The sequence below is a fragment of the Populus alba genome, chromosome 1, assembly GCF_005239225.2.
Source record: "Populus alba chromosome 1, ASM523922v2, whole genome shotgun sequence".
Lineage (NCBI taxonomy): Eukaryota > Viridiplantae > Streptophyta > Magnoliopsida > Malpighiales > Salicaceae > Populus > Populus alba.
This window is the reverse complement of record NC_133284.1, coordinates 1133130-1154783: the sequence shown is the minus strand read 5'-3', so window position 1 is coordinate 1154783 and position 21654 is coordinate 1133130. Positions and strand designations below refer to the sequence as shown.

Genomic DNA, 21654 nt, shown 5'->3' with positions numbered 1-21654 from the left:
CAAGTAGTTCACTCTGTTTTTCTCTTTGCATTTTTTTTTCTTTTATTTTATCAAATAGCACTAGATTGGAGCATGGTTTGATATCGGGATGCACCTAATTAAGGGTTTGTGTTAACTTGTGGGTCGCTTAGTGAATGTTAAGCCTAACCCTAGCAAGATTCATGAAATAGAAGAAGGAAAAGGAATGAACAGAATAGGAAGAGAAGATAGAAAAAGAATTCCCCTGTTATTACCTGTATCTCACGCAATCTCCATATGGGCTTTATATACATCACCAGACCTTCATTTAACAAACTTTTTCATTTGCTTGTTTTTAGGAAGTGATTTTTGAAAAATTAATTTTTAAATTTTTCTGTGTTTGTTTGTCATAAAAAAAAATTGATCAATGGTTAATACTTTTCGGTCAATAAAAAATACTTTCTAGATAAAAAAATTTGTCTTGACCGGAAGTTGTGGAAAATTTAGAAATATTATTATTTGCTGATTATATTAAATTTAGTATTTAAATTTTTGATTGATGTATATATTTTGTTTTGAATATTTATTTTTTAATTTCATCCCTTTAAATTTAATTTTTATATTAATTTTGATCTTTATTTTTATAATTGTTATTTGCTTTTCTTTTATTATTTTTTAATTGAAATTTTTTATCTACTAAATTTGATTCTTATTCTTTTGATTGTTACTTATTTTATTTGAAATAATTTATGAAATGTTAATTATTATTATTTTAATTTCTTTATTTTTTAGATTTGATCTTTGTTATTTTGATTATTATTAATTTTATTTGAGATAATTTATGAAATTATATGTTTTTTCAATTTTTATTCTCATTCAACTTTTTAATTTGTAAGATTTGATTCTTATTATTTTAATAAACTTGAAAAAAAAAAATATTAATAATTTATTTTCTAGCTTATTTTTCATGATACAACCAAACACTAGAAAGTATTTTTCAATTTATTTTTTAGTTACCAAATATAAAAAAATAATTTATTTTTTTAGAATTCATTTTTAGAATTCACTTTTTTTAAAAAAATATATTTTCCAGCAGCAAACAAACAGGTCTTATTCATATTCATGTACTAACAGTTACTGTCATTAACAGCCTCTTCACTGTCAATTAACCACCACACTATTAATGTGTAGCTCTTGTTCTTCCCCTGAAGGTTGTAACAGCACTCCCCTCTTGAATCAAGCCAGCTGCTGCTACTCTATTCCTATCCAACACTGTAACAGGAAGAACTTCCATCCTTCCTCCATCTATTACTGGTAATCTAGAGGACACCACTTCTTCTCTCAGGCAATTTCAGTACATTAGCTACTGCCCCAATCTTCTTCCTGCTAATTTGATATGGTCTGTAATACCTAGGATTAAGTTTAAAATTCTTCCTCAAGGCCACACTACCTTTCTTGTATGGCTTTAGCTTCAAGAACACACGGTGGCAACGGATGTTGTGCCGCCATGTGCTAAAGACAGCCAGAGGCACCCATCTCTTAGGATTATATATGCACGGTCGTTTTGAAGAACTGGTTGGAGATTCCCATTCTTTTATATACCGTTCTTCTTCTAATCTTATCATGCATAGTCTCGTGGTGTGACCTGAAGATGTTCACGTGAGTGACATTGACAGAAAAAGAATATTAAGGTTTGAGGGTTGATTAGATACTAAATACTATCCCATTTCTGTGATTCTTACTCAACCAGATGGGATTGGATTGGATTGATGGCCACTATATTCACCACCTGCTTTTTCGTAAAATCTAACCCAGTATCTTTTTTTCTAGAATTTCGCTTTCACTCATAGGTTGAACAATTAATTATAATTCTATACATGTCGTAAATTGTGTGAGAATTGATTGAGAATCTTCAATAAGATTTTTCATGCGCCAGCTTTTCCTCGAATTTTTCTTGAAATTTACTTGGCCAGGTCAATTTCTTACTTTTCAATTCAATTCAAAACTCATTCCAAATTAAGTTTGAAAGTCATAAATCTCTTAGACCAAACTCACGAGAATTAATCAAATTTAACAACTACGATAGAAAGGGTCAAAACAGATAATAAGCGAGAAAAAGACGAGAATCAATGGCTCCTCCCTTTACGAGATGCTGGTGTTCTTGTTTCCTCCTCTCTGTGGTTTCTTAGAAGCTCGCTCATCAGCAACCACGAACGCATGCAGTGCAATGGATTCCACCACATCTCTCAACCTACTGAAGCACAAAGAGCCCTTTTCATTGATGAGTTCACTCACACTTGAATCTTTTGTGCCCAAGAGTTCGTTAAATGGACACTTTATCACACAGATCTAAAGCATCGTTTTCAACTAGCAAGAGCATTTTATATGGTACTCAGTGTCGTAGTATTTCTTTCGTGTGGTATACCAGTATATACTCGTATATACGCCGTAGTCAAGTTTTCTCTCTTTCCTCCCTCTGAGTTCTCTTAAAAAAAATAATTCACCAATGGCAGCCCTTCATCTCCCTGGTTCTCCATTTTATTTCCTTCCTTTGTTTCTTAGAATGTTAGCAATTCATATCTAGATTTTAAATCTAGATTTGATCTGTACAATAAACTCCTACTTTATTAGAATATTTTGTCAGTGTAACAAGGTTCTGTTGTTTCTTTACAGGGTCGTGGCATGTATTTATTGAAAGACGATATTTGATAAAAAAAAAAAAAAAAAAAAAAAATCTTTTGAGTGCTATAACAAACTGGAATGAAGGTTAGGTGTTTATCATAAAATATCGTTGCTTGTTGCAGAGATTAGGTTAGATGCCGTTTAAGGTTAGGTGATTATCTTTGGTTAGAATATATACGGGGAATATTGAGGCAAAAAAAGAAAATCTGGGGTTTAATCTTTAGACCGACAGGTATATCATAAGGTTTATTGAAAAGCCTACAAAAATCATCACACGATCTTCCTCATTGTAAGCTGGGAACAAGAACAGAAGTGAGAAATAGTACTTATTCCCTTCTTCGTAAACATTTGATTACTGTTTTACAATAAAAAAAAATATTTATATGTTTTTATTCTGAAAACATAAAAATTTATATCAAATTATCTTATTAATATTTATTTTTATATCTTCACCGTATTATTTTTATTATCTTTATTCTAAAACATTAACTATATATATATATATATATATATATATATATATATATATATATATATATATATGTCCCATGTCATTTCCCTCCTTGCTTACCACCCAAGCCACCTCTAAGTATCACCACCATGAAAGTATGTTACTTTTCTCTCTCTTAATTTTCACTCATTCCATTCTTTCCCTCTTTGTATTCCCTTCTCCCAAAAAAGAATTTTACATGATCAGTTTAAATAATCGGTATCTATTAACTAACTTTAAATCTAAAATTCAAAAGGGTTAACTTGCTTAATAAGATGCACTCTTCTATGCTTCACACATAATTATTCCTTAAATTAATACATAAACAATTTATTTAAACACAATAAAAGAAAGACGAAATTAATTTTAATATATTAACATATATTAAAAGTGTTTAGCTTTTCACCATAGCATTATAGCAATAAACAATGAAAAGCCAAGTTTTTTTTCACTTTGATTCTTAAATTTTTTAGGTATTTTTTTTTTTAATTTTATCTTTCAATATTGAATTTATAGGGTATAGAGCTTCATAATTTGTTTTGATTTTCTTTCTATTAAGTTATTCTAGTCTCATAATTCGGGTTATGAATTTTACGAGTTATAGTCGTGTTGACTCGAGTTGTTTTTTTTATCTATTTTTTTTTAATTTTATCCTTTAATATTAGATTGATTGAGAATTAGACTCTATAATTGTTTTTTGAATTGCTTTCTATGTAGTTATCACAGTCTTCTGCCATGAGTTTGGTAAATTAACCCAAGTTTACGCCATATGTTTTTTTTTATTTTTTTTCAATGTAATCCTTGAAAATTAGAGTTCATTAGGAATTAAAATTTATAATTTTTTTATTTGCTTTCTAAGTGGTTATCACGGTATTATGGCTTGAGTCATAGGTTAGGTCAGCTGACTTGGGTTTTTATTGTTTTTTTTTTAGTTGAATTTTATTGAAGTTCATCATTCAATATTAAGTTAATTGAGAATTAGGCTTCATAATTTGTTTTGGTTTGCAATTGATGATATTATCTCAGTCTCATAACCCGAGTCACAAGTTGGTCGATTGAATGAGATGATTTTTTTTAATTTCACCATTAAATATTGGATTGATTGATAATTGAGTTTTATAATTTATTTTGATTTTCTTTCTTTAAGATTTTCCTCATTTCATGATCTATGTCTGATAGATTAACCGAGTTGATTTGACTCTTTTTTTAATTGAATTTTGTTTTAATTTTCACCCTTTAATATTGGGTTGATTGAGAATTGAGTTTAATATTTTTTTTAATTTGCTTTTAATAGGATTATTATGACCTCATGATTTGGATAACAGATTTGACAGGTTAATTAATCTGAGTTAATCCAAGTCGATATAACATGTTATCATTTTAATATTTTTTTAAAATATCATTCTAGATATTATATTTGCTTTGAATTTTTTTTATTCAACTTGCAACATAATGCAAACAATTATCCAGTAAAAAATAAATCAAGAGTACAATTTGCTATTAAATAAAAAAAACTCTAACATTGAGTAGCTCATAATGTTCAAGTAATGCTATTTATTCATATTAATAGTATTGAAAATACTAATTTGAAAGGGATTGTTTTAGATTAATATCCAAAACCCAAAATTCTTTCAAAAAGAAACATAGAAGTACTTCTACAATGGTTATTAAATACAAAAACTCTGAAGGACCAAGTTGCAGAGTCCCTTCAAATATTCAATATCTCATAAACCAAACCCTAAGCCCATAGAAAACAAAGACTAGTTTGCAATTTCCCTACTTATCGCCTTCAAGCAGTCAAATCAAAACCCTTTCAAACCGACACGTCCTTTCATCTCCACCGTCCATTAAAAAACCCCCAAATCCAACCGCCATAAATCTCCTTTATCCCTATATAAACAGCCCCTATATACCCCACCGCTAACACATTAACACAGCCCTAAAAATAAAAAATTAACCAGGAATTCTCTAGATCTAAAATTAAGAACAAATTAAAGAAGCTTTAAAAAGTCGAAAAAAAATCCTATCTTTTTAGGGTTTTTCGATCTGATCTTTAATTTCTCATCTTCTTCTTCTTAGTAGACGGGAATTGATCTTACTTGCAAATCTAATTTGCTAATCAAGATTTTTGTACGTCAAAACCGAGCCTCTTTTTTTTTTTTTTGTCTTAGGGTTTGAATAATGAACGATCAGCCATCACCGTCAATCATGAATCAGCAGCCACCGCAATTGATGGGTCAGCCACCGCCGATTCATCTTCAATTACAGATGTTGAGTCACAGTCAAGCCATGAATCAACCACAGCCGTTGATGATGATGATGATGAACCAGAGACCTTTCAAGAAGTTTCAAAATCCGTCGAAGTTTAATAATAATTTTGTTCCTTCAAAGCCTAGAAGCAGCAGCAACAGCAGCAGCTGGAAGGGTAAAAATGCCAACAACAACAAAAGAATGGAAAATTCCAATAATAACCCTGGTTTATCTTGTGGTGTTAGTGGCGGCGGTGGCGGAGGGTATAAGCCACCGAGTTTGAATGAATTGCAAACACAAAACAGAATGAAAGCGCGGAAATATTATCATCCAAAGAAGAAATTTAATAATCGCTTCGCGCCTTATGCGCCGAGGAATACGACGTCGTTTATTATCCGGGCGAAAAAATCTGGTGGGATTGCTTCGTTGGTTTCTCCGTGTCCGGTGACTCCGGCAATGTTGCCAACTCCGATGTTTTCGCCTTCGAGGGAGGTGTTAGGTGATATGGCGAAAGAGGAGTGGGGTGTTGATGGGTATGGATCGATGAAGGGGTTGATTAGGTTGAGATCCCCTGGAAATGAAGCGAGTGAGGATGATGAGGATGATGAGGAGAGTGATGTGGAAGAGCATGTGGAAGTGGAAAGAAGACTGGATCATGATTTGAGTAGGTTTGAGATGATTTATCCGAGTGGTGGTGGTGTTGGTGGGGAGTATATTTATAATAATAATAATAATGTTTTGGAGAATAGGGTTGATGATCAGGACACGCATATAGCGCAATTGGAAGAGGAGAATTTGACTTTGAAAGAGAGGTTGTTTTTGATGGAGAGTGAGTTAGGGGATTTGAGGATGAGGTTGCAGTTTTTGGAGAGCCATCAGCAGCATGGTCAGAGTAGCAGTAGTGCTATGGTTTTGGAAGATGTTAATGAGGAGGTTGTGGAGAATGTTTCTGAGAATGAGAGTGATGGAGGATCTTATATTGGTGTGAATACTGTAGCTAACGACGGTAACGAGGAGGTGATGAAGTGGGTGGAGATGGAGAGAGTAGGGAGGAATGTTGGTAATGTTGATAAGGAGGAAGGGGAGTGATGATGTTTGTATGGAAGAAAATGCACTGATGATCAAGCTATCATGAAGCATGAGGTTAAGGATGAGAAGGCGGGTAGTGGATTTGTTAATGATGTAGAAAAAGGAGACGATTTTGTAGCTACTGATGCAGAAACAGTGAAGGTTGATCAAGCAAATGATGAAGAGGGAAAGCTAACTTTTACCAGACCGTCTGGTTTCAAAGGTGGAGAAGAGCCTGTCTAAAGGTGATACTGCTGACAACAGGGTTGTGCAAGACAAAATGGTTTCAAAGGAGGACACTTCTAATGATAATCAAGTGTCCTTGGAGAAGAGCAATGGCGATGGTGACTAATCTTTTGTCCCGCGTTAATGTAAGTCTCTTCTCTGAATAGATGGTATATCATGTTCATGTCTTTGCACAAAGGATAAATGTGATCTTTTTAGATTTTGTTTAATTTTTTTTTTCTCTTTTATGTTTTGTTGGTCTGAAAGGAGGAAATAAGGGAGGATTTGTTTTGATCCCCCAATTTTCCCTTGTTCAGATTACAAAACCTAGGAAGTAGGTTGTATCTTGTTGTCCTTTTTAGGCTACCGCGGGTGGTATTTGGGTGGGAGGGTTTGGGTAATGGGGGGCTAGTGTGAATGTTAGTTCTGTTAAAAGCATAAATCTGTATGTTGCATTTTATGGCTTTTGAGCTGGATTTAACCTGGAACATGTGGCGTAAATCTCTAACCATGATGTACTCTGGCTTTTCTTTTGTCTAATTCCATAAACATTTCTACCGCGTTTGCTTTTTTTTTTTTTTCCTTTCCATGGAATGCCTCTCTGAATGTTTTATCCAAATTATCCTTGCTATAGTTGTGATTACTTTTCTAGTATTATTTCAATTCTTGATTGCAGGGAAGGGAGGCCAGCTGTTCTGATCCGTGCACATGTACCTTTATAATTGTTACCATTTTGTTCATGTTTATGTACTTAATTACTAAATGGCCTTTTTTTATTATTATTATTGTTTCTTTGGTTTTCTCAGGAGATCTGAAACTTTTGAGCCTGAAGAACTTCTCCCTCTGAAATCCCAGGTTGTTATGACATGTAGCCATAAAAAGTTAACATGATTGAGTGATAGTGGATGGTAGGTTTATTACTTTCTGATTCCAGATATGATTAGAAGTAGAAAACCAGCTGTTGGAGATTCTAATAAAACTTTCCCATCTGAGACTGATTACAGTTTCCAATTTGAGAATGCTGGGAGATTTGGTTGGGTGTTGCTCTTCGAACTTTGCTTATTAGTGCTGAACTTGTACTTTGATGCCAATAACTGTTATTGCTTATTGTTGTTTGTAGTCAAAGATACATTCAGCTCGACACTTTTGGTCTCTCACCGTCTGCCTTGAGCTGCGTTCCTGCATTCCTTTACCCGACAAGAAGATGGCAGCAACTGTTTGTCTGCCGTATCAGGTTCATTGTTAGTACTATGTTATTTGTCGAATCTTGACAGAATTCATGCTCATGCTATGCTAGCTTATGTGTCTATAATCTAGACATGGATCGAGTGATAGGTAATTAACATTTACAGTTTTTGTGGGGGCATCATTCATGGTGTAGAACCGTGGGTTTCTTGCTTAATCTTTGAAATCAAGGAAAGGCCAAATCCTTGTTTCCTGTGTGCTTGAACCTTGAAAACCCAGCTTCCAAGATGCGTGGCTAATCCACGAAGCAACCTTTCATGATTTGTTTTTTTTTTTCCTTTGGATACAAGGGGTCCTATAGTAGAGTATACTTTTAATTATTTCCATAAGAATCTTTCAAACATCACAGCAGCATGAGAAGACTAAGATTTTTCCTTTAAATTTTGTCTAAAGAGCAAATGCACTCTTCGTGTGGTTACAGAGCTGGCCTTACTTCAATTGATGGCTATTTCCCTTCTGTGTAGACCGCGTTACCTTAGTTTGGTTGGCAAACAAAGTCTTGATCTTTGGGCCTGAAGTAATGTAAAAAAAAGACTAGGTTGCTTAATATTACTTGGCAAAGAAAAAGCTCACGAGAAAAAAGGATGCTAAATACACTTTATGTTTTTTGCCCCCAAGATATCTTCTTGGGTTAGTAGTTGTGCTATTTGTCAGTTGGGCCCGGGTTAGGTGTTAAAAAAAAGTTGACAAAAAATGATTCATTACATTATGATTCTATCAAAATTTAATTTGATTTAATTTTTTTTTAAAAAACAATATCAGTTTTGATTGATCCGATTTAACTCGAGCTACTCGAGCTAAGTAATGGATGTTGGATTTAATAACCTGGTTGAATTGATCGAAGAAAATCCTAGACTAAAATATCATACTAAGTTTATCTCTTCAAACTTGTTTTTAAAAAATTAGAGGATATTGTTTTGATTAAAAATTTTTATCAAAAAATTAAATAATAAGTCCTTTTCATTTATTTGTAACCTATACTGGTTAAGGTTTTCAGCCAGGAGGCTGATTTTACAAGGAAGAATTGTATTGATGTTGGTTACGCATTGTTGTTTTTCAATATATATATATATATATATATATATATATATATATATATATATATATATATATATATATATATTTAAACAAATGGGCATCTAGCCGTGTTGCCAAACAGGTTCTTATAAAGCTCAAAGGGGTAAAGGCAACGGGTCACGCATGCAATTCTTTTAACGGTTTCAATTTCTGCCATTGGCTCGCACGAAGGGTCTTTGCCCTTTTTTTCTATTTGTTTTTTCCCTTGTTAAATCCAACTTACGTTAGGTTGACTCCAATGATTCAGGATTTAAAATTTGGTTGATTTAAATTCTTATTTAAATTGAATAAAATATTAACTTTGATAAAACTTAATTAATTTAATTGCCTTGATTAAATATAATTGAGTTAATATTTAATAATAAATTATTATTATTATTATTATTATTATTATAAAAGTAATTGACTTGGATGGATTTGATTATGTATTGATAAATAGACCCTCACATGCCTGCGGTTTATTCCTTCCTTTCGCACCATATTTATATCCGATAGCTCTTCCCTCGGAGACCTGACATCATAGCGGCTGCTGCATGCTGCAATTACTTGTTAGTTGGTGGCCTTTCTTTTTAGAATATATATATAATTTTAGCATTTTAACATGGCTAGTTATTATTGTTGATAGTGGGATTCTATATAGAAAGGTAGATTTTCTTTTTGTTATAAATGAAGGTTTATAAGAGAATAAAACACTCTATTTATCTATTTAAATTTTTAGATTAATTTTTTTGATATAATATCATAATTTTAATAATCATTCAATTACAAATTTGAATCTTATCATCTTATTTTATTTTTTTTAATTAAAATTAGTTAATAATATAAATTATATAGTGGCACCTCACTAGTTTAAATTCTCTACAGGTTGAGATAGTTTTTAAATTATAAATTCAAATCTTTTTTTTTTTTTTTAATTCAATCACAAAATTAACATGAAAGGTTGCGTATGGAAGGTTTTAGGGCCCAAATATTGCCTATTGCAGATGAGTTCCCATGGTTTTAAAGCAAACCAAAAGGCTAGGCTTAAAGATGGGTTTGATTGGCCAACTTTCATGGGCTATTAGCTCAACGCACATATGCTGATCATAGAAGTAGAGTCACTGTCTCCCAAAATTATTATCGTTTTGTTTTTGTTTGGGGTTGTAGTTTTTATTATTGTTTTCCGTTTTTGTTCTCAAAAATCTAAATAAAAGATAATTTTTTTTATTAAAAATATAGAAACCAACTATTTTATAAGATTCTCAAAAAATAAAGTGTTTCAAAAACTTCTGATAATAGTTGGTTTTATTTTTTTCATTAAAAAAAATCAATAACAAATCATTTTTATGTATTTGTTTCCACAAATAAAAATAATACCAAACGACTCCTTGAAAATAATACTTGTTCAACGTGAAAATATTCTTATCATTTTTTTTTATTATTATATCCGTTTATCTCTTCAAAACGGATTCATCAAGTATTAATATTTACTCCTGAATTTCATAAAAATCCATCAGATTTTATCTCCATTTTGCTGACAAGCAGGTATACTATTATTAGTTCAATTTTCTACACAAGGGAAAAAAGAGGGAAGGGAAAATAAAAGGAAAACCAATGTTCTGTATGCTGTATATATGTAATACAAATTGAATAAGAACACTCACAATTTCCTCTTTCTAATATTCTGTCAAAGATGCATCAAGAAAAATGACAGAAACAAGATGCAAATTCTCCTTGGTTGATCCACCAATTGGTTTATTTCTGCCTCGTTCCATCTGTTCGTGCATGCACAAACACAATGTTTTTGTACCCTCGACTGATTCTGATTTTATCATCACTGTATCTGCAACAACATGTATACCGTCTCTTGTTAATGGTCAGCGGAGAAAACCATCATGGAATCATGCAATTTGATAGTACCAAGACCAGAAATCTTACAGCAACTCTAGGTTAATCTTGGTTTCCATCTCCACAGGGAGTCCAAACATGCCACCAATGATGGCTGCATCATCCATTTTAACATCATATGTATTGGGACTTGATTTCCTGCAAATAGTTTGTGCCGTGTCAGTTTTACTTGCATTTCTTCTCTGTAGATCCCCACAAAGTGCTGAGAGACTTACACAAATGTTCCTGTCATGGAGAACCTGACACCGAGCAAGATGTCGACGACGAACTTTAACTGTCCGTTCTTTGTGACAATCTGAAATGGCAGGAGTAGAGGGTGAGGGAGTTAGGATGTGATTTGTAAAGAAGATTGAGCATACAGAAAGATTTAACATGAGGAAGAATATTGACATCCTTTGTGCTTACCTGCTTTCCCATTAGACCTCTGCCAGCATTCTCTATCCAACTATCTGTCTCCATCTGCATCATAAAAATTGCTATTTGGATCTAGGTAAAGTAGAACTGACAAAAAAAAATCATATTAAGAGCTCATTAAGAATCAGTGACAAGTACAAAATTTAAATTTAATATCTGAAAGCATTATAAGAAGAAAGTTGCTTGAATTTGAATGATTGAACAATAGATTATGAGCATCCTTTAACTACCATCTAGAGACATTATTCATGGTGATGATTTCCATGTTAAAAAACAATCTCAACCAAAAAACTTAAGCTATTAGGTGAGGTTTAAAAAACAATTGTATATTATTTTTTGATATATTTTTTCAAGTAAAATTTCTTGAACTTGAAATTTTCACGAACTCACCGCTATTTTCTACTTAATTTGTATAATTTAATTAGATAAAATGCAATGGTGAGATTTTAATCATTTAGGTTTTGATAGATATCAGAAAACCATTATAATAGAAAAACTTTAACTATTAGATAAGACTTTAAAAATAATTTTATTGGCAATTTAAGTTTCTTTCATTAAATAAATAAATCTGTGCAATCATCATCACACAATCACCTGTGAACTCCATATCATCTGCCACTCTCCATCGATGAGTTCCATTTCATCTTTAGCAACATTCTGATTTAACTTTATAAATTCATCGATTGCCTGCAAAGGTTATAGCTCTGTAATTAGCAACGTGGAGCTATATTGGCTAACAAAGCACGTCCTCTGACAGGGTCTAGAAAGACGATTGTAATTTTACCTCTAGAACTCCGGTTCCTGTCCAAATTGCTGACAGCAATCTTTGTCTAGGTTCAGTTTTCTTTTGGAGCACAAAGGTGGTGCCCTGCACTACAGAAACATTGCTTGATGACTTCAGCAAATGAAACCAAAAGAAAACTTCTGAACCAATATCATTAGTACCTACCACCCACCAATAGAGAAGGTGACAGCATATACACTGAATTTAGTATGCTCAAGATCATGTAGTTCTTACATACCTTATTTCCTCTCGAGATGCGAAGGTTTCCAGATGGAGACAAGTATGTGGTGTCCAGCCAGCCCTTTGCTTCATCACCAAGAAGCCTAAATGGCACTGGATATGGAACCTTAAATGGTAAAAATTTGAAAGAAAAGGCTGCTCTGTCAAACTGGAAAAGGATCCTCTTTCCATTTTCAATTGTTGCTGCTGCCTGAGAGAAAAATGAAATGTCCATGGTGCAAGAGAAAGAGGAGTGGGTCATCATTCATAACAAAGCTTGAAACATGAACTTCAGATGCATGGAAGTTGGGGCTATAACCTCTACATGGTTCACTAAATGCATCATTTAAAAGAGAAAAATACCTAGTCAAAGCATTTTTGCATAGCTCTGAAGATGCATTTGCATGTCAGATACTTCTTAAGGTTAAAGGAGAAACCATTGCATCTATGCTGATTGTCCTAGTCCCTTCTTCTATTCTAACGTCATGCTTTCAAAAATGAAAAGATGACTAGAGTGAAATGACTTGATGGGATCGGGCTGACTGGCTCGTCCCTCACATCGCTTAATCGAGGTGGCTAATGAGACTTTTCTGGTGGAAAAGCTTATAACTTACCAGAAAAGATATTCATACCTCTACTTTCAGCTCGCCTATAGCATTTGAGAATTTTACAATGTTGGACACACGAGGATCATTTGTCCGAAGGTATACCTCTTGAAATACGCTGAAGAAGTCAACACCAACAAATGTTCTCTGCAGCATATTGCAAAGCACATGACCAGAATGAGCACAAAATGCACTGGGAGAAATGTATGCTATTCAAAATGGTATCAACCCAGCAAATCCACTTTGCGATTTTGGAGTTTCTGTTAAAAAAACCTATATTTCAAACCGAAACTTTAAACTATTCGGTGAAATTTAAGAATAATTTTATATTACTTTCTAATACTTTCTCGGGAAAAAGTTTTATTAGACTCGAAACTTGTACAAACCTACACTAAAGATAAAGTAAGAGCGGAGAAATTAGAATTCATGATTAAAATTATGATATTATATTAAACAACCTTTTTAATTTAAAAACTGATGTATTAAAAATAGTTTTATATTACTAGGATGATTTCTAAATTGTCTAATGACACAAAAGCACCAGAAAAGTAGATCCAATCCCAATGTTGTCACATGAAAATTAGGACAAATTCCAATATTTTTCACTAAGGAACTAAGTTACATGAAAAGCACAACAAAAATGTATGGCAACAAATTGCAATCTAACCTGAATTGGAGATGCTGTCCCAGGTCTAGTCGTAAACATTAATTGCCACCGACCTTCGATCAAGTTCGAGCCTGTCTGTGGGTGCTCAGAATCATCAGAATTCATAACAATCACAAGATCCAACACATCATTACAATTTCATCTGCCCCTCCCATTATTCCAAAATAATTTACTTGTCAATTTTTGAGGCTAATTACAGATGACTCCAACTAATCTTATGAAATCAATCATGCTGCAAACAAACATAAACTACCTTTAATTTGATTTACTCTAGTTTCCAAAGTAAACAAACATTGACATAAAACCCAAAAACAAAAAGAAACCTATCAAACTTTAACAATTTTAATCAAAATCTGGAATTATATACAAGAAAAAAAAAGAACAAGAGAAATCCCACTAATCAAGATTCCAAAAACTTATCACTTACAGGTTCAGACACTCCTTCCAAGCCTTCAAGAACTTTAACTGCAAGTCCCACCTCCTGACAAAAAGTCACATTACATTTAAAACAATCACAACATCTCATCAAGAAATAGAGGGAAAACAAGAAGACGTACATTGAGTTGCTGGGGGGATGCTGATTTCCCTCTGCCTTGGATTCCAACAAGGGCATTTATCAGCTGATTTTCTTGCTCATTGAATGAAATTTGCTGCTGTTGTTCATCAACAAGAGAGGATTGACAAACATGAGTTTTTTTTACTGATGATTTCAAGAGTTTCCGAGGCTTACAAAATGATGGTGCAAATAATGTAGGAGATGGGCTCAGTTGCAAGCTTAAATTAATGGCAGCATGAAATTTTAGAGCCATTTTTATTTTGTTGGAGCGAAGAATCTAGTAAGACAAGAGTGTTTGTTCAGTTAAGTTGGTTAGTGGTCTTTAAGGAACCAGATGAGAAAAATATCTTAATGGGATTTTGACACGTGGTATGCTCTCAGTCTGACACGTGGTGTCCGTTATCCTTAGCGCCATCTTATGTTTGGCAGTTAGTTAAGCAGCTAGCAATGGTACAAAGTAAATTCTAGTCACTTGAAGGATGGAAAAGATGAGAAATGATCCACGTCACCAATGAAAAAGGATGACAACTGATCAATTTGCTTGTTAATTGATTTTTGTAAGCTCCATAAATTTCTCATGCCCTGATTTTAATTTCTTGTTGGCAAATCTCAAATTAGTCTCCCTATTTGAAGTTTCTCATTGTAGTTGCCAAACCATCGATATTCTCAATTGGTTCCCCCATCTTTCATTGTTTTCTCAATTAGATCCCTCTGATATGCTGATGTAAGGGTGCAAAATTGGGCCGGTCGTTTAGGTGCCCATTATTACATCAGATAACAGTCACTTATGGTCGATGGAAGTTAACCGAGGGACCCAATTGAAGAGCTGACTAAATATAGGGGATCTAATAATAAAATCAGTAGCCTGAGCAACAAAAAAGGGAACCTCTCGACTGTCTAGAGGATCATGCTTGTTTTTTTAGGAGTAATGATTCAGAGTCCCTGTTAACTTATGACTGCCAGAATCTGAATAAACAAAATAAAAAGAGGCTAAAAACTATAATTCGATCAATAAACTTAAACAACACTTCAAAAATATTTTTTTCCCTGTCAATGAAGGAGATGATGATGATGAGAAGTTTTCCCTGCCGAACCTAAATTCAGCAAGGGGATTTGAAGTTGTTGATGCAATAAAAAGTTATGTGGAAAGTCAGTGTAGTGGTGTTAGTCCAATATTCTCTGTTTATCAAGTAAAATATGCAGTATTTGTAGATGATTTTGAACTACAATATGTCGGCAGAGAGGGGGGAAATCATGGAAAGTTCTGCTCGGAAGAAGAGAATATGGACACTATTCGTAGTTTTGATGGAGTATGTTTGAATATTGTCACGAATGTATGACCTGTTGGGTTATCCATGTCGGTTGTGGAAGGGGATGATGGAGAGTTATAAGTAGGAGGGAAAGCCTCAGAGCATAAGTTAGCTTTTGAGAGGGAGATAGGAACAAGATCACCTCATATGGCCTTATCAGATATAATATAGTATCCGCTTGACGAGAACTGCATCCACGCTGCGTGCAACAAGGACTTGTTCTTCAACAGTAAATTACATGCATAATTTCATTAATCTGAAAATCGGATATTATGTAATTTCATTAAGGTGCTCACACAATTGGACTAGCAAAAAGGGCTACCTTCAACTACAGATTGTTCAACTTCTCGGGATCTGGTTCTCCGGACGTTACAATGGAATCAAGTAGGGCATCTGTCTACAGAATCCATGTCCACTAACCGATGATGGGAACAAGACTACAGCTCTTGATCCGAACCCAACTGATCTATTTGACAACCACTATTTCCAGAACTTGGTAAGCAATAAGGGCTTGTCTGACCAAGTATTTTCAAGTGATGCAGCCATTTCGACAGCCGAAGATTTTGTTTAAAGCTACATCACTATCTCCATTGGATCTTGCAGAAAGATCTCTACTTGGTACATCCACATCACACAATAAACATATTTGGATGGATGAAAGAAGCTTGCCCACCCCTGTAGTATCTTGGATACTTTTAATGAGACAAAGATGACCAACCATGCTTAATGATCTCCCTTTTCACATATGAAGCCTTTTACGAAACTTCTCTCTCACTGGCTTCCATGTGGAGATACGAGATGGATTGACTCCCAGTGGCATGCCGAGTTATTTGCTTGGGAGGGAGTTCGATATGCAAAAAATAGATGTAGCCAAGCGCAAGCACAAGTAATCGTCGACATTGATACCAATAATGAAAGTTTTTGTGAAGGCCTAAACTCAGAGCAAATCATCTCAAAATTCTTTTGACTTAAACTAACTAATCAATATCTGTTGGGATGAATATTAGCGTGTCTTCTACATATTGTAGATGGCTTAGGCAAATTCCTAATGCAAATTGCAGCCCTTTGGAAATGTTCCCACTATATGCCTTTTGAAAGAGGACCGTGAGGGCCGAGAGGCCCTCAACAACTATGTCAAACAGAAAAGGGGAAATTGGGTCTCCTTGACGCAGTCCTCGCCAAACATAGAATTCTTTTGAAGGAGATCCATTGATGAGGACTGAGAGTTTTGATGAAGAAAGACATTCATAAATCATGTTTCTCCATTTTCTGCCAAACCTCATATAACCCATGATATCATCTAGGTAATCCCAAGAGATTGAGTCAAAGGCTTTATGGAAATCAATCTTGAAAATTAGACCTACCGCTTTTCGCTTCTTCAAATTACTCATTAGCTTATTGGCAATCATAAAGCCATCTATAATGTTGCAGTATGCTATAAACATTGATTGGTTAATGCTAATGATATCTTGCATAACAATCTTCAATCTAGACATAAGGATTTTAGCAATGATCTTGTAGATACCATGAATCATGCTGATGAGCCGAAAATCTTTAAACTTTGTGGGGTCTACTGTCTTGGGGAGGAGAGTTACGTAGGTTGTATTGATTCCTTTAGGTAGCCTTCCTATTTTGAAGAAGCTTAAGACTATATCGAGGATGTCTTGAGCAATAAAATCCCATGCTAATCTATAGAATTTGAAGTTGAAACCATCTAGTCCAGGATTCTTTGACCCATCACAACCCCATACACTGTGCTTCACTTCTTCCGTTGTGATTTCCTGCTCCAACCATTCAGAGGATTCTTTAGAGAGGCATTTGAAACCTAAAGGATTTAACTGCGGCTTTCTTTCAGAGGGGGAGTCATACAACTCAGAGAAATAATCCACAGCAACCGGCTTAATACCTTGTTGAGAATCAAAAGTGTTGCCATTATGGTGGATTTTTAGGATAGATGATTTAGCCTTCCTGAAATTGGCAATCACGTGAAAAAAACAAGTTATTTCTATCACCCAATTTTCACCACATGTGTTTTGATTTCTACCTCTAAATAGATTAAATGTGGTTGTTGCAAACCCAGTGGTCTTTCAACAAAAAGTCTAAATGCTTCTGCTCTTGGTTGGTTATACCTTTTTCACATTTTTCCTCTAGTATGTTGATAGTTGAAAGGGTTCGTTAAAGGGCAGCTTCTTGATTTTCAAATTTGAGCTTATTCCATTGCCTTAATCTGACTGCAATATGATGAGCTTTTTGAGAAAATTGAAGTGGCCAGGGTGAAGGGAGCATGCATCATTCCAGAAGTTTTCAATGATGTGCTTGAAATTTAGGTACTGAATCCAATAGTCTAAGAAATGGAAAGGACACCATTCATGGTCCTATAAGAAGCTATATAGAATTAGAGGGCAATGATCCGAGAACTCTCTTGGAAGTCAACGAAGAGATAAACCGGGGAAGTGAAGATGGCAGGATGAGTTTGTGAACATATGGTCCAGTTTGCTCTTGGACCCTCCTCTGAACCAAGTAAAATAACCTTTTGCTAAAGGGTATTCAATGAGCTCATAAGAAAGTAGAAATCTGCTAAAAGAATTTAAGCCTACAAGATGACATATTCCACTGTTTCTGTTTTTCTGAGAGAGTGTTTCATTAAAATCTCCAGCTAATTCCAGGGAACTTCAAAAGCGTGTTTAAGAAGAATGAGATCATCCCAAAGTTGTTGTTTGTTCTGATAGTTACAAGGAGCATAGATGCCTATAACAAAGCAATGAAAATCACTATGAACATGTTTACCATATAAATCGATCTAACCATGACCATATTCAATATTAGAGACTTCAAAGTTAGTGTTCTTCCATATAAGAAGCAAACCTCCTTTTGATCCCCGAGCATCATTACTAAACTAACTCATATGATTTTCATTCCAAATACGAGACACAAAGCCAATGGAATAATTAGCCAGCTTAGTTTCCAGCAGGAAACATGTATCAATCTTATATTATGTTATTAATTTCGTGATTCTTCTTCAATTCCTTGTTATACCCAAGCCATAGGAGTTCCAAGAAAGAATATTCATAACAAGCCTATGTTATGTCGCAACATGGATAAGAAAATATGGACTATATGGCCTCTTCAGTGTAAAATCTTGCTCTAAAATGATGGACCAACTGCTCTACGGTGATGAAAAACCATTTCAATCTTCTGTTTGGATAAAACTAGCAGCACCAAAAGTGCAACTTTTCCTCTGGCTCCTTGTCCAAGACAAAGTAACCACAAGAAATTTTATATTTCAGCATGACTACCTCACCCTTCAGGAATCAAGATGCACTTTCTGTAATAAAAGCTTGGAATCTTCAAGTCACCTCTTTATTCACTACCACTTCACTTGGAATATATGGAAGAAACTGCTTTCTAATCGGGGCTTTTGCAGTGTTTTTCCAAAATTTATTGATGATAATCGGGGCTTTTGCAGTGTTTTTCCAAAATTTGTTGATGATATGTGCTACCAATGGTCTTCCATGGTTAAAGGCAAGTAACATAATCTCTCATGGTAGCTTCTTTTCTCATGCGTTGTTTGGAATCTTTTGCTCCACCGGAATGATACTACCCCTAACCTCCAAATGTGTTTCTCCATGGTGCGCCAAAGTATTGCTTTATGGCTAAGGCTTGATTAAGCTCTTTGAAGCTTAATATAGAAAATGTTCAGTAGAGAGAAGTTGGTTTCTTATGTATATTTTTCATTCCCTCTAATTGTTGTGCTTCCTTGTTTCATGCAGTAGCTTGTGTGTGCTTTCCTTTTCTTTGCTTGTTCATCTAATGTATGTTAGGCTGTTATCTTTGAAGCCTTTTTTTAATAAAACTTTCAGCTTTTACAAAGAAAGAAAGAAAGAATATTCATAACAAAATTAAAAGATCTATATGCAGGAACTACGGATGAAAACTTACTATTTGTGTTATTTTCCCTTAATTACCTCACGAAGTCATGCACACACCACCTGGTCTTGTTTTACCATATAGTATATTGCAATTTAGTGCATGAATGAATTCACGGTTAGTAGGATTCTCTATGTTCTCAGAGGAGAACTGTTTTCCCGTTTTGGTCCTGATAGAACAAAAAGATCTTATTAAAAATGGCACTAAAGATACAAACATATTCATCACTGCCAAGCACTAAATCTGCACTACTGCAGAGATGGCAGTGTATAATCTCAGACCAAATAGAACAAATTCTGTTAAGACAATAGCTTATGACTTTTGAGCAGCAACGAGAATCGACACCTGTTGGCATGAGTTGTCCTCTGCAAGATTAAAGGAGGAAGATCAGCAATATATTCATTAGCGAATTAAGCCCATAAATGTATAACTATAATTGGAAGTTTATGTTATTTATGTTATTTACGCTATGGTAATAATCTGTTATATATGTTCCGTTATTCATGTAAATAAAGATATTGAAAACAGAGAAGGATTTCTCTTTATTTGTTCCTCCATTCTGTCATGGTTTCAGAGCATACTGATCCTTTTTAATATCCTACCAATCCTTCTTGTCTCCTTCTATGGCTGATACTGAACGCCAAACTGAGGAATCTCTATCTTCCTCCATCCTAGCCGAATTAACTACGAGAATGACTGAAGTTTTGAGCAAAACTTCAGCCCCAACCCAGACTTCTGATGGTGCAACTGCACCAATCGGCATCAAGTTGGATGGCACCAACTATGCACTTTGGTCCCAGGTGGTTGAGATGTATATCTCAGGCAAAGACAAACTGGGATATATAAATGGCAACCTATCTCAACCTCCTCAAACAGATTCTACTTTTCGACGATGGCGTACTGATAATGCAATTGTTAAAGGGTGGCTAATAAATTCTATGCATCCCACTCTTGTCAGTAATTTCATCCGCTTCCCTATAACTAAATTGGTGTGGGATGAAATTGTTACTACATACTTTGATGGCAGTGACACCTCCCAGGTGTATGAACTCCGACGACGTGTGACACGCCTTAAACAAGCTAGTGGTTCACTGGAAAAGTTCTATAACGAACTCCAAGGTCTCTGGCTCGAAATCGACTTTCGTCATTCAAACTCGATGGAATGCCCAACAGATATTCAACATTACAATTTCTCTTATTCAAGAAGAATGAGTATATGTATTTTTGCATGGTCTTGATGACCATTTAGATCATATCAAGTGTGATGTTTTGCAGATAAAACCATTCCCAATAGTGGAGCAAGCCTATGCACACGTTAGGAGGGAAGCTCTTCGTCAAGCAGTGATGACCACAGGTGTTGATGATCTTCCTGGAGCAGGCTTGGTGTCCAAAAGTTTTAAACACAGCTCATATTCTCTCTCTTTTCATGGTGGCAAATCTGCTTTCAACTCTAAATCCCGAGCCACCTCTGATGGCACTAAATGCTCTCATTGTGGGGGGGGGGGCAAAACATACTCATGAGACCTGTTTCAAACTTCATGGGTATCCTGATTGGTGGCATGAGCTTCAAGCTCGGAAGCGCCGTGATGGTAATGGTGGCAACATAGGACAGGCTGCAGTGGCAATAGCAGCAGAACCACATCTCTCCCTTATTCCAGCGGCTAAGATCATTGGTGGTACCACTGGACAAGCTATAGTGGCTACAGCAGACCCACACTCAAGTAATGCTCTACTTGGTTCTAATCAGGAAGCTGATTGCAATGACTGGATACTTGATTCAGGAGCAACATACTACATGACTTTTGGTGCCGGTGATTTCTCCCAGCAATCCCCTCCAAGGCGAACTAGCATTGCAAATGCTAATGGAGACATTTCTTCGGTAACAGGGGCTGGGACAGTAATGATATCACCAGCCCTATCATTGTCTCATGCATTACTTGTGCCTTTTTTTATCTCACAAGCTATTGTTCGTGAGTCAGATTACTAAAGCCTTGAACTGTGTTGTGCTCATTTACCCTATGTTTTGCCTTATTCAAGATATTCTCACCAAGGAGATTATTGGGCGTGGTACTGAGAGGGGGGCTCTATTATATGGAAGATATCAGTATTGGATGAGCACATCACATGCATCATTCAAGCGACCTCAAAATGAAACAAATTTTGCTCTAGCACCGTCGGTTAGGCCATCTGTCATTTGGTTATTTGCAACATGTGTTTCCTGATTTATTTCCGGGTTTGTCAAATTTGGATATTAAATGTAAGACATGTATTTTAGCTAAAAGTCATCGAG

The 21654-nt window shown here is 34.8% G+C and overlaps 2 protein-coding genes across 9 annotated transcripts; one reads left to right on the top strand and one right to left on the bottom strand.

Moving 5' to 3' along the window:
* Positions 1-5052: 5052 nt before the first annotated feature.
* On the top strand, positions 5053-8261 carry LOC118049748 (uncharacterized). 7 transcript variants are annotated; one of them, XM_035059830.2, is made up of 4 exons: positions 5053-6819; positions 7350-7383; positions 7480-7528; positions 7794-8261. In XM_035059830.2, exon 1 carries the CDS (start codon positions 5312-5314, stop codon positions 6467-6469), a length of 1158 nt encoding a protein of 385 aa, XP_034915721.1. In that variant the 5' UTR covers positions 5053-5311; the 3' UTR covers positions 6470-6819; positions 7350-7383; positions 7480-7528; positions 7794-8261. The 7 variants fall into 7 exon arrangements, with proteins under 7 accessions (XP_034915721.1, XP_034915720.1, XP_034915719.1 ...); XM_035059829.2 differs by lacking the exon at positions 7350-7383; XM_035059828.2 differs by lacking the exon at positions 7350-7383 and having other exon boundaries at positions 7480-7581.
* A 2313-nt stretch (positions 8262-10574) lies between these two features.
* LOC118049782 (probable plastid-lipid-associated protein 12, chloroplastic) lies at positions 10575-14438 on the bottom strand. Of its 2 annotated transcripts, none has more exons than XM_073410721.1 (11): positions 14129-14438; positions 13999-14052; positions 13572-13646; positions 13010-13051; positions 12319-12510; positions 12081-12164; positions 11891-11983; positions 11288-11341; positions 11098-11177; positions 10913-11020; positions 10575-10817 (listed from the first exon to the last, which is right to left on the bottom strand). In XM_073410721.1, the coding sequence occupies exons 1-11, from the start codon at positions 14378-14380 to the stop codon at positions 10730-10732; spliced, it is 1122 nt and encodes a 373-aa protein (XP_073266822.1). In that variant the 5' UTR covers positions 14381-14438; the 3' UTR covers positions 10575-10729. The 2 variants fall into 2 exon arrangements, with proteins under 2 accessions (XP_073266822.1, XP_034915785.1); XM_035059894.2 differs by having other exon boundaries at positions 12932-13051; positions 14129-14437.
* Between the last annotated feature and the right edge of the window lie 7216 nt (positions 14439-21654).